General features: G+C 45.0%; 1 protein-coding gene across 3 annotated transcripts in view; it reads right to left on the bottom strand.

The window, feature by feature from the left end:
* Positions 1-1,588: 1,588 nt before the first annotated feature.
* Positions 1,589-12,292, bottom strand: part of LOC142698116 (protein kinase C delta type-like) — a 354,404-nt gene continuing 343,700 nt past the window's right edge. For 2 of the 3 annotated variants that reach the window (XR_012865691.1, XM_075847799.1), the window contains 2 exons: positions 3,392-3,921; positions 1,589-3,224 (listed from right to left, as the gene is read on the bottom strand). Coding sequence is in view for 1 of the 3 variants with exons in the window: in XM_075847799.1 (XP_075703914.1) it covers positions 2,666-3,224; positions 3,392-3,489 (657 nt within the window). In the remaining 2 variants the exon portion in view is untranslated. Of the gene's footprint in view, positions 3,225-3,391; positions 3,922-5,086; positions 5,613-12,292 lie in introns of those variants that run through there. The other variant, XR_012865690.1, reaches the window with a different exon arrangement.

The following is a 12,292-nucleotide window of genomic DNA, read 5'->3' as shown; positions in this document are numbered from 1 at the left end:
GGCAGAGCGGGGAGATACCTCCCTGCTCTGCCGTACTGTTCAGTGGCGTCTCGCTGTAGCAGCCATAGCGGCTGCTAGCGGAGCCTCCGGCCATGGTGGGGGCCCGTGCCGGCGGGCGACACGGGCCCCCTCATGCCACGGGCCCCGTAGCAGCCACTACTGCTGCTACGGCGGAAGTTACGCCACTGACCAGGGCCGTATTTACCATTAGATACCTGCGGGCACCAGATCACTGTAGTACTACCGATAATGAATCCTCTTCCTGTGTGTTTTCCGATTTTATGTAACTAAAGCTTAATCGCTGTATAAATGAAAAGTTCTACAACTTCCTAATCTACTTTATGTTTCTTAGCTGAGAGCAGGACTAGCGATGTACAGGTTCACTGCATCTGAATGTAAGCAAGAGTGTCCTCATTCACTGACAGCAAACAGATCTTGAAAATGGTGAGTAATTGAAACATAAATGATATTATAAAGTTGTAGAACTTCTCATGTATACAGGAATAAAGTATTTATTATACGGGGGCATGGCTGTAAATATGCCCCCGGATATGACGACTCCTTGTATAGACCAGTCCTATTGGATCTCTCGGTGTGGACGTCTCTGCAGGGGATTTTTCTTCTTCATGAATGTTGATCTCTGGTGTGAAGGATCTGGTAACAGGAGCATCCATGAGGTGAGGGCCCTGACTGTAGGGGGCAGCATTGTAGCCGATCCTCCATCCCCCACTGTGCCCCATTCAGTGTATCCCGTTTAGATAATCCTCCACAATCTAAATAGCCTGTACTTCAGCTCTCTCCTGCACTGATACATTGTAACAAACTCTCACTTATCATTATATAACCATTAAAGCTGTTTTCTGGTTTGGAAAACCCATTTTCAAATGCCCTATTAGGGAATTTTGGGGTAATAGTGTGGGTTCCCCCGTTCAGGACCCTGATTAATTATCCAGAATGGAGAGGGGCAACAAACATCATCTCCTGCTCAGGAGGACCATCACATCCATGTATTACATGCCCAGCCCGGTGATTATAGAACTGTGTAATACTTTACTTCCCCTTTAGAGATGCTGTAGGGAAATTAAACTCTTGCAGCAAGTTCCCCCACAGATTACTGGACCCCTCTAGCAAAACGGTATTGTAAAAACCGGACAACCCCTGTAAGGCTCTGTTCACACCACATTTGGGCTTTAAATCTGACATATACCTTTAAAGTGTAGCTAAACGTTTGACAAACTTCTGACATGTCATAGTGACATAGTGACACGTCAGAAGATTGGATTGGTGGGGGTCCGAGCACTGAGACCCCCACCAATCACTAGAATGAAGCAGCTGAAGCCCCCGTGTGAGCGCTCAGTCGCTTCGTGTTTGTTCGGCTTTTTCCAGAAATAAATGTATCGGTGAACGGACTCAATAGAAAGTCTATGAGCCGATACATTTTTCCGGAAAAAGCCGAACAGACAGGAAGCGGCTGAGCGCTCACACGAGACCTTCAGCTGCTTCGTTCTAGTGATTGGTGGGGGTCTCAGAGCTCGCACAACATTTACTACACAGAAGTCCAATGGGAATAAAAACAAGCACAAAGATGTAGGGGGTAAAAGGAAAGTTTTATTTACAGATAAGGGAAGGTTATATTTTATTATTAGGAGATTATTCTAGAAGTATTAAGACTACTATTATTATATACTGTGTATATGTATGTGTCATCTATTTATCTATTATACTAAACCTATCTAAAGGCCGTGGTGATCCAGAAGAAGGCGAAAACCCCCTGTGAGGAATGAGCCAATTGTCCTCATATTAGGGGGGAAAATTCCTTCCTGACCCCAAATATGGCGATCAGAATAATCCCAGGATCAAAGGCTGAAGTGTAACATGTGTAATATGGGGAAAGACTAGGGGAAAATTATTCATTTATTTATTATTATTTTTAATGAACTGCTGTATTTATTTATGTGTAAACTATAAATTGTATTAAATTAAGATTTATTTTTAATTATTTTCTATATTTATATTATGTTACTTATGTGTGTTACTACTTATTACTCTATCATCCTAAACCTATTTAAGGCCGTGTTGATCCAGAGGAAGGCGAAAACCCCCTTTGAGGAATGAGCCAATTGTCCTCATATTAAGGGGGGAAAATTCCTTCCTGACCCCAAATATGGCGATCAGAATAATCCCAGGATCAAAGGCTAAAGTCTAATCTAAATGTACTATGTGTCTATATGCGGGTGTCTATACTTATCATGTAGTGTGGTGTCTATACTTATTATATAGTGGGGTGATGTGGGTGATGTGAGTGATGTGGGTGATGTGGGTGCATTACTTACCTGGCCTGTGCTGAGGTGAGATCAGGTATAATGGCCGCTCCGGCCCCAGGACTACAACATGCGGCTATTATTCCTGATCTCCCCAGATGGAAACTAAGCACAGGCCGCTCCTGGGGGGTGTAGAGGATCTTCAGGCTGGAGTGATGTCAGATGCCTGCCTGGGATTGGAGGATGGCAAGTCAAGGCTCTGGTGCAGCAGCAAGATGGCAGAGGTGTGGCATGAAGATGGTAAGGAGAGAGATGATGGTCTGGGCAGCCGAGGTGACATACAGCAGCAGAGACTTGAGGCGCGGGTCAGGAGGCATGAAGTTCTGGGCCCTTGTCCTGAGATCTTATCGGGTCCAGCTTGGTGACATGAAGCTGAACCCGGCCAAGGGGTGAAGGGCTTTGTTATTCTCTGGCCACTTCAGATGTTGGTTCTCCAGAACGGGCACAAATGGTGTAAATGGTGGCTGTGCCCTCCTCTCCTGCAGTTCCTCCCAGCCGATGGTGGAGAAGAATGGATGCTCTCTGATGTTCCCGCACACACCGAGGCGCCTCTTAGAATTTTTACGGACCAGTCTCTTGGTCAGATGTTTCACGTCAGGATTAAGCCAAGTTGGAAATTTAGGCTTCGCGGTGGTGATGGCTTTGATAGCCATTTGCCTGACGGGGCCGTTGTAAAATGGGGAGCGTCCTGCTGCCATCCTGGACACCACAATCCCCAGGCTCCACCAGTCAACTGCGGAGCCGTATTTTTTTCTAAGAAGCACCTCGGGGGCCATGTAATGCAACGTTCCCGACACTCCACGGATCTTATTGGAGGCGGTGACGCCATCTTGGGCCAATCCCAGGTCGATGATACGGACGTGGCCATCTGCATCCAACATTATATTCTCCGGCTTTAGATCTCTGCAAAGAAATAAGACGAGAGAATGACAAATCCGCCCAGTGATCCAGGAGACGGGGGATGGGTCATTGCACCACCAAGCAGAATAGCCATTCAGGAGTGTAGGAAAGCTGGGTGCACTGTTTCCAGCATGTAAAGGAGAATGAAAGAAGGGGGAAGTTCTGCTTACCGGTGGACGATGTTGTGTCCATGGAGGAACTGGAGGCCACATATCATCTCTGCTGTGTAGAATCTGATGGGGAGAACAGAGTGGAGTCTCAATGTCATGAAATCTTCCTCTATCAATTCCCTAATATCATGTTATGATGGAGTGTGTGCGGTCTCTAGCAGAGAGGAGGCGCTGATTATGGCAGCCTGTATTCTGCATTCTCTGTATTATCCTTCATCTGACCTCCCCCCTCACCTTTTCTTCTTTCCACCCCCCTCAGTCTCCTGATTATTTACTCGCCTTACGTTGCCGATGTTCAAGCAGCCGCACATCCTGATCAAAGCCTCCAGGCTGCCACCGGACAGATACTCCGTGATAAAAAATGCCCGCTCCTCAGATTGATGTGCGGCATAGAGGTGGCATAGGAACGGGCAGTGTCTGGCCGCTAGGAGTATCCGCCGCTCTCTCATAATTTCGTCCGTATTGTCCCGTTTGGTGATCATTTTTACGGCCATGTAGGTGTTTCGGCCGGGGACTGATGCCAGGACCACCTGAGGAAAACAAATGGAGATTCCTCATGAGAAGAAGAAGGAACAGAGGTGGACAGAGAGGTGGGTCAGTCGAGTAGTGCCCAGGACTCTACAGCAGAACAAAGCTGAGCTCCCAGCATAATGCAGTGTCTGCTGTTGGGCCCTGTATGGAGAGGTCTTCACGCCTAACCCACATTTGACATAATTATCTTAGTTGGTGGGGGTAGTAAGGAGCAGGATCATACGCTATAATAGCGACCGTGGCATCTAAACAGTTAAATAGAGGTAAGCTCCCGCTGTCACCCCATAACCCCTACCCGCAACGCGATCACAGTGTGTAGATAGTTGTCATGGCAGCCAGGGGGCCTAATGAAGACCCCAAGGTCTGCCAACTTGGTCCTCCTACTAAGCTTAATAGGGGGAGGCTAAAAGAACAATTCAAGCGATACATAAATATTGCAGTCAAAATAAAGAAATAAACTTTTTTCTATTTCGTTTTGTTTAGCTCCTCGAAAAATGGAATAAAAAGTTAAAAAGTGATTAAAAGTTTTATGTAACCCAAAATAGTACCAATAAACAGTACAGCTCGCCCCACAAAAAAGAAGTCCTCACACCGCCCCATCAACAGAAAAATAAAAAAAATTCGGGGTTTCAGAATATGGAGACACAACAAATTAATGTTTTTACAAATTGTTTTTATTGGATAAAAAGTATAAAAAATAAACCAATATAATTTTGGTATCCCCGTTATTGTACTGACCCGCAGAATAAAGGTAACGTGTCATTTTTACCACTTAGTTAACACCATAAAAGCCAAATTATTAAACCAATGGAGGAATTGCTGTTTTGTTTTTTTTTGCTATTTCACCTAAAAAAAAACAGCCTTTTACAATGTTCCCAGTAAATGATATGGAACATTGAATGGAGCCATTAAAAACGACAACTCGTGCCCCCAAAAATCAAAATCTCTCATATGTCGACAGAAAAATACTAAAATGAAAAACTAAAGTAGTGGTTATGGGGGCAGGAATACTTCTGGATGTCCTATTAGGCATCCCATAGGAGAACACTACACCCATCATCCATCCAGCATAACATGGTGACAACAGAGAACAATTGATGGAGATAAAAGGTCAACTTTAGGTTTACCACCCTATAAAATGAAATATTTCGATATTATACTCACTTTGCCAAAGCTGCCCCTACCCAGGACCTGGTGGATGGTGAAGCGGCTGATGGTAAGCCTGGCATAGGGGCTGGATGTTCCAGGGTCTTGGCTGCTCCCAGGTCTTGGCTCCTCATCCTCCAATCCTCTGTCCTTGGCTCCTCTCCTCTTCTTCTTGAATCCGGTGACGCTGTCCTCCTCCCTCTTCCTCTTCTCCTCTTCTCTCTTCTCGCCGTCTTCTCCATGTCCATTGGACGCCATTTTCACCAATATCTTCCTACCTGTAGACTTCAGTCCGATCGCTGCCGTCGACAGTTGAAAGTAAACGGCAGTTGGTCGTGTGCAGGTCACGTGATGTCAGAGGTCATGGAATCCTCAGGTGGCACCTGCCTGGCAGTAACCTGCTCTGCCATGTCTGATGTGGGCATCATGAGTGCCAGTCTAGTGTCCAGAGCTGTGTTTCCCAACCAGGGTTTCTTATGGCCTGGTCAGGGGTCTGCAGAACACAGTAGCAATACATGCCACTCCTACAGTAGAGATAAACAACGGTTATTTGCTCAGGTTATTGGCAAAACCCTTTTCATCCACAATATAGAATCTGGGTTTATATTTAGGGGTCTGTATTTATTTAGGGGTCCGGTCTGGGGTCTGTATTTATTTAGGGGTCTGGTTTGGAGTCTGTATTTATTTAGGGGTTCCGTATGGGGTCTGTATTTATTTAGGGGTCTAGTCTGGGGTCTGTATTTATTTAGGGGACTGGTCTGTGGTCTTCATTGATTTAGGGGTCTGGTCTGGGGTCTGTATTTATTTAGGGGTCTGCTCTGGGGTCTGCATTTATTTAGGGGTCTAGTCTGGGGTCTGTATTTATTTAGGGGTCTGGTCTGGGGTCTGTATTTATTTAGGGGTCTGGTTTGGAGTCTGTATTCATTTAGGGGTCTAGTCTGGGGTCTGTATTTATTTAGGGGTCCAGTCTGGGGTGTGTATTTATTTAGGGGTCCGGTCTGGGGTCTGAATTTATTTAGGTGTCTGGTCTGGGGTTTGTAAATATTTAGGGGTCGGGTCTGGGGTCTGTAATTATTTAGGGGTCTGGTCTGTGGTCTCCATTGATTTAGTGCTCTGCTCTGGGGTCTATTTATTTAGGGGTCTGGTTTGGAGTCTGTATTCATTTAGGGGTCTAGTCTGGGGTCTGTATTTATTTAGGAGTCCAGTCTGGGGTGTGTATTTATTTAGGGGTCCGGTCTGGGGTCTGAATTTATTTAGGTGTCTGGTCTGGGGTTTGTAAATATTTAGGGGTCGGGTCTGGGGTCTGTAATTATTTAGGGGTCTGGTCTGTGGTCTCCATTGATTTAGTGCTCTGCTCTGGGGTCTATTTATTTAGGGGTCTGGTTTGGAGTCTGTATTCATTTAGGGGTCTAGTCTGGGGTCTGTATTTATTTAGGGGTCCAGTCTGGGGTGTGTATTTATTTAGGGGTCCGGTCTGGGGTCTGAATTTATTTAGGTGTCTGGTCTGGGGTTTGTAAATATTTAGGGGTCGGGTCTGGGGTCTGTAATTATTTAGGGGTCTGGTCTGTGGTCTCCATTGATTTAGTGCTCTGCTCTGGGGTCTATTTATTTAGGGGTCTGGTTTGGAGTCTGTATTCATTTAGGGGTCTAGTCTGGGGTTTGTATTTATTTAGCGGTCCGGTCTGGGGTCTGAATCTATTTAGGTGTCTGGTCTGGGGTCTGTATTTATTTAGGGGTCTGGTCTGGGGTCTGTATTCTTTTAGGGGTCTAGTCTGGGGTCTGTATTCTTTTAGGGGTCTAGTCTGGGGTCTGTATTCTTTTAGGGGTCTAGTCTGGGGTCTGTATTTATTTAGGGGTCCAGTCTGTGGTCTGTATTTTTTTAGGGGTCCAGTCTGAGGTCTGTGTGATTTAAGGGTCCGGTCTGTAGTCTGAATTCATTTAGGGGTCTCTTCTGGGGTCTGTAATTATTTAGTGGTCTGGTCTGTGGTCTGCATTGTTTTAGGGGTCTGTAATTATTTAGGGGTCTGGTCTGTGGTCTGCATTGATTTAAGGGTCTGGTCTGGGGTCTGTATTTATTTAGGGGTCCAGTCTGGGGTCTGCATTTATTTAGGGGTCTAGCTCGGGGTCTGTATTTATTTAGGGGTCCACTCTGGGGTCTGTATTTTATTAGGGGTCCGGTCTGTAGTCTGAATTCATTTAGGGGTCTGGTCTGGGGTCTGTATTTATTTAGGGGTCCAGTCTGGGGTCTGCATTTATTTAGGGGTCTAGCTCGGGGTCTGTATTTATTTAGGGGTCCACTCTGGGGTCTGTATTTTATTAGGGGTCCGGTCTGTAGTCTGAATTCATTTAGGGGTCTGGTCTGGGGTCTGTAATTATTTAGTGGTCTGGTCTGTGGTCTGCATTGTTTTAGGGTTACCAGTACTATATTTTCTTACGACTATATTTCTTGTCGTCTTTGGACATACTTGGCCCCAATCGGCCCTGATTGCTTATTATTCTTGATCATCCACTGACTTCAATCTATCTGAGATATGGTACTGCTGTACATCTGCGATTCGTACTTACTTTTTGCTCTTACATAGATATCGCTTCCATTACCAGTACTATATTTTCTTACGACTATATTTCTTGTCGTCTTTGGACATACTTGGCCCCAATCGGCCCTGATTGCTTATTATTCTTGATCATCCACTGACTTCAATCTATCTGAGATATGGTACTGCTGTACATCTGCGATTCGTACTTACTTTTTGCTCTTACATAGATATCGCTTCCATTACCAGTACTATATTTTATTACGACTATATTTTTGTCATCTTTGGACATACTTGGCCCTAATCAGCCCTGATTTCAATTGAATATCACTTCTCGATCTTATCATATGCATGTTTCACTTCTGCTGTTATAACGTAACATGTACACAGTGACATTATACTCTTACCCGGTTTTTCACTGATTTTGACGTCTTTTGTTGTGTGACTCATCCCCTGTTCTACTTTTTAATTGTCTCATGTATGTAATTTAATAAAAATTTGTATATTTTTTCAAATATCGTGTGCTGAAGTCGATCATATTTTCTTGGTTTAATCTCATGTAAATTGTTGATCGATGCACCAAGTATATCTTGGTTTTCACTCAGGATTCAATATAGTGCATGTAATATAGTCAGCAACGATGCTTTACAGTTTATTACCTATTACCTCTTTGAGCACTATTTTTTATTGAATTCTGTCTGTTGGTATTCTATCGGATTGTTTTAGGGGTCTGTAATTATTTAGGGGTCCGGTCTGGGGCCTGTATTTATTTAGTGGTCTGGTCTGGGGTCTGTATGTATTTAGGGGTCTGGTCTGGGGTCTGTATTTATTTAGGGGTCTGGTCTGGGGTCTGTATTTATTTAGAGGTCTGGTCTGGGGTCTGTATTTATTTAGGGGTCCGGTCTAGCATCTGTATTTATTTAGGAGTCTGGTCTGGGGTCTGTATTTATTTAGGGGTCTGGTCTGGGGTCTGCATTTATTTAGTGGTCTGGTCTGGGGTCTGTATTTATTTAGGGGTCTGGTCTGGGGTCTGTATTTATTTAGAGGTCTGGTCTGGGGTCTGTATTTATTTAGGGGTCCGGTCTAGCGTCTGTATTTATTTAGGAGTCTGGTCTGGGGTCTGTATTTATTTAGGGGTCTGGTCTGGGGTCTGTAATTATTTAGGGGTCTGGTCTGGGGTCTGTATTTATTTAGGGGTCTGGTCTGGGGTCTGCATTTATTTAGGGGTCTGGTCTGGGTCTGTATTTATTTAGGGGTCTAGTCTTGGGTCTGTATTTATTTAGGGGTCTAGTCTTGGATCTGTATTTATTTAGGGGTCTGGTCTGTGGTCTGTATTTATTTAGGGAACTGGTCTGGGGTCTGTATTTATTTAGGGGTCTAGTCTTGGGTCTATATTTATTTAGGGGTCCGTTCTGGAGGACTAATCAGTCTCTAGAACAATATTTAAGGTGTTTTATCTCTGACTGTCAATATGATTGGGTCTCCTTCATTTCCCTCGCCAAATTTTCCCTTAATAACCGGGTCAGTCACTCATCAGAGGTCTCCCCATTTTTCTGTAATTTTGGGTTTAATCCACGGTTCTCCTCTGTTTCACCTGGTGGTTCCAACAATCCCGAGGTAGATCTCGTTCATCGGGAACTGTCCACAGTCTGGGCCCAGGTTCAGAAGAAACTAGAGGCGTCCCAGAGCATACAAAAGCAAAGCACCACACACTTTTCAAAAAAGTGCCAAAGGCAGCGTAAACTGACCAAAAACGTTCCCGCAAATTGCGACTTTTGGGACTTTTCTATCCCAGATAAGCGGCTTAGCAAGGTTAATAAATTCTCCTCTAAGGCTACAGACAGTAATACAATATTTTAATGCAAGGATGTGTACACTCAGTGTCTGACTGAGGTACCTTGGACCTACCAAAGGAAATAATTCTTGGGGGTCTACACTTCCACTATATAGAAATAATGTGAACACTCTTAATTGTGTACTAAAAACGTGTGTAGTAAAACAAAGACCAATATTCCCACCATATAGTGACAGATATCAGTCCTACACAGGCATTCTGCAGACCATATACACTACCGTTCAAAAGTTTAGGGTCACTTAGAAATTTCCTTATTTTTGAAAGAAAAGCACAGTTTTTTTCAATGAAGATAACATTAAATTAATCAGAAATACACTCTATACATTGTTAATGTGGTAAATGACTATTCTAGCTGCAAACATCTGGTTTTTAATGCAATATCTACATAGGTGTATAGAGGCCCATTTCCAGCAACCATCACTCCAGTGTTCTAATGGTGCATTGTGTTTGCTAACTGTGTTAGAAGGCTAATGGATGATTAGAAAACACTTGAAAACCCTTGTGCAATTATGTTAGCACCGCTGTAAACAGTTTTGCTGTTTAGAGGAGCCATAAAACTGACCTTCCTTTGAGCTAGTTGAGAATCTGGAGCATCACATTTGTGGGTTCGATTAAACTCTCAAAATGGCTAGAAAAATAGAGCTTTCATGTGAAACTCGACAGTCTATTCTTGTTCTTAGAAATGAAGGCTATTCCATGCGAGAAATTGCCAAGAAACTGCAGATTTCCTACAACGGTGTGTACTACTCCCTTCAGAGGACAGCACAAACAGGCTCTAACCAGAGTAGAAAGAGAAGTGGGAGGCCCCGCTGCACAACTGAGCAACAAGACAAGTACATTAGAGTCTCTAGTTTGAGAAATAGACGCCTCACGGGCCCTCAACTGGCAGCTTCATTAAATAGTACCCGCAAAACGCCAGTGTCAACGTCTACAGTGAAGAGGTGACTCCGGGATGCTGGCCTTCAGGGCAGAGTGGCAAAGAAAAAGCCTTATCTGAGACTGGCTAATAAAAGGAAAAGATTAATATGGGCAAAAGCACACAGACATTGGACAGAGGAAGATTGGAAAAAAGTGTTATGGACAGACGAATCGAAGTTTGAGGTGTTTGGATCACACAGAAGAACATTTGTGAGACGCATGACTTGCCTAAGTAGAGTCGTGTGTTATTGAACCTTCTACTTATCCTTTCTTTTATCACCCCTACCTCTAAGAAAAGACACGTGACAACCGAGGTTGAATGTGAAATGGCCACAGAATTCGGATAACTAATTAGGAATCCAACCAGAGAATTCCTCCTATAATTCACATGACCCAACATGGGTCAGTATCATAAATAACAATTAACATTAACATTAATCCGAGCAGGGGAAGTCCTTGAAGCCATTTTTAGAAATGTTTTACCTCGAGTTAGCCATCTGCAACCACCACCAACAATTTACCTCCAGCCGTAAACCAGCTCGGAGGCACCGCTCACCTCTGCAGATGGCTCCAACCACCAGAAGACCACTTGAAAGGGATAATACCCTATGAAGTCTTCAAACCATGTACCTTTTTTGGGGGACGCATACCCCCAATGCGACCCCCCCACCATTTCGTACTGATCAACCTCAAGGACTCCCCCCGCCACAGCGAAACAGGCCTTGACCACCTTAAGCCTGTGAGTTCCGCCACACCACCAACGCCCTTTCAATTCCTTCTGCTAGTGCCAGGCTCCACAAATCAATCCCAACCTTGGTCAGATGCACCCCATCACTCCTCCAGTAATTACCTACTCCTGACTCCAAATCCCTGTGCCGCACACAAATGCCCCCATTCTTGGCCACAAAACGGGACACTGCCCGATTCACTTTTATGCGAGCCTTATTAATCCACCGACCTAGCCAGCCGCCAATGCTTCCTTGGAACTATGTCCGACCAAACTATCACTAGGCCGGGATAAGATGCCCACAAACACAACATATCATGTTTGATATCCCACACCAACTCCCGAAAAGGGCGAACCCCCAAATCATTTCCCCCCACGTGCAATACCAGGACTTCCGGAACCTTATCCAGCCGAGAGTATGTCTGAAACTCTGCTAAAACCCGTCTCCACAACATACCTCTAAATCCCAGCCAATGCAAAACCGCGTCCTGCTGCGGAATGCGCAGCTGACGGCCGTCAGGGCGGACGTCCGCCCTCAAGGCCCCTCAATGCATGTAAAAGTGTCCTAACAACCACACAAGGCACGGGAGCTGATCTGAAACGAAAAAATACAGCACACACACTTTTAACAACAAATAACAACATGACTCATAACAAATGAGGGCGCACGTAGGACCTAAACCTGTTGGACTCCCAACGGCCAATGTGCCGCACCCCCTCGTCGTCCAACCCCCAGCGCCCCGCTTCGGTTGCTGCGCCAATCCTAAAGGAGTGAGATCAGTAAGGGCCTGCAGCGACTCCGACCGCCACCAAGCATTTCTTAAATACTGCGCCAAATTGATATCTGGACAAAAATGACCCATTCTCGTGACGTAGCAACGGCAACACGGGCGACCCCACCTGTGGTTTAAAAGCATGCATACAGGCGACCGGACACATCGCCGATCCCGGGAGGGCAAACAAAGCTATGCGCTTTCCTCTGCCCGTTTGATCAGTTTTTGACCGCCGCAACCACAACTCGAGTCTATCCCCATATAGACCCACCTCCTCCAGTCTCAACCCCCCTGCCCGCTTGGTACTAGGTGAAACCAGCTTGCCAATTCGAAGTGCGCCAAAAAACGCTAAGGAAAATGCTAACTGAAATAACTCAACCTCGGACGAAGAACGACAGACAGACACTAGCGATATGC

Source organism: Rhinoderma darwinii (genome assembly GCF_050947455.1).
Source record: "Rhinoderma darwinii isolate aRhiDar2 chromosome 12 unlocalized genomic scaffold, aRhiDar2.hap1 SUPER_12_unloc_12, whole genome shotgun sequence".
Classification (NCBI taxonomy): domain Eukaryota; kingdom Metazoa; phylum Chordata; class Amphibia; order Anura; family Rhinodermatidae; genus Rhinoderma; species Rhinoderma darwinii.
This window is presented reverse-complemented; position numbering and strand designations above follow the sequence as displayed.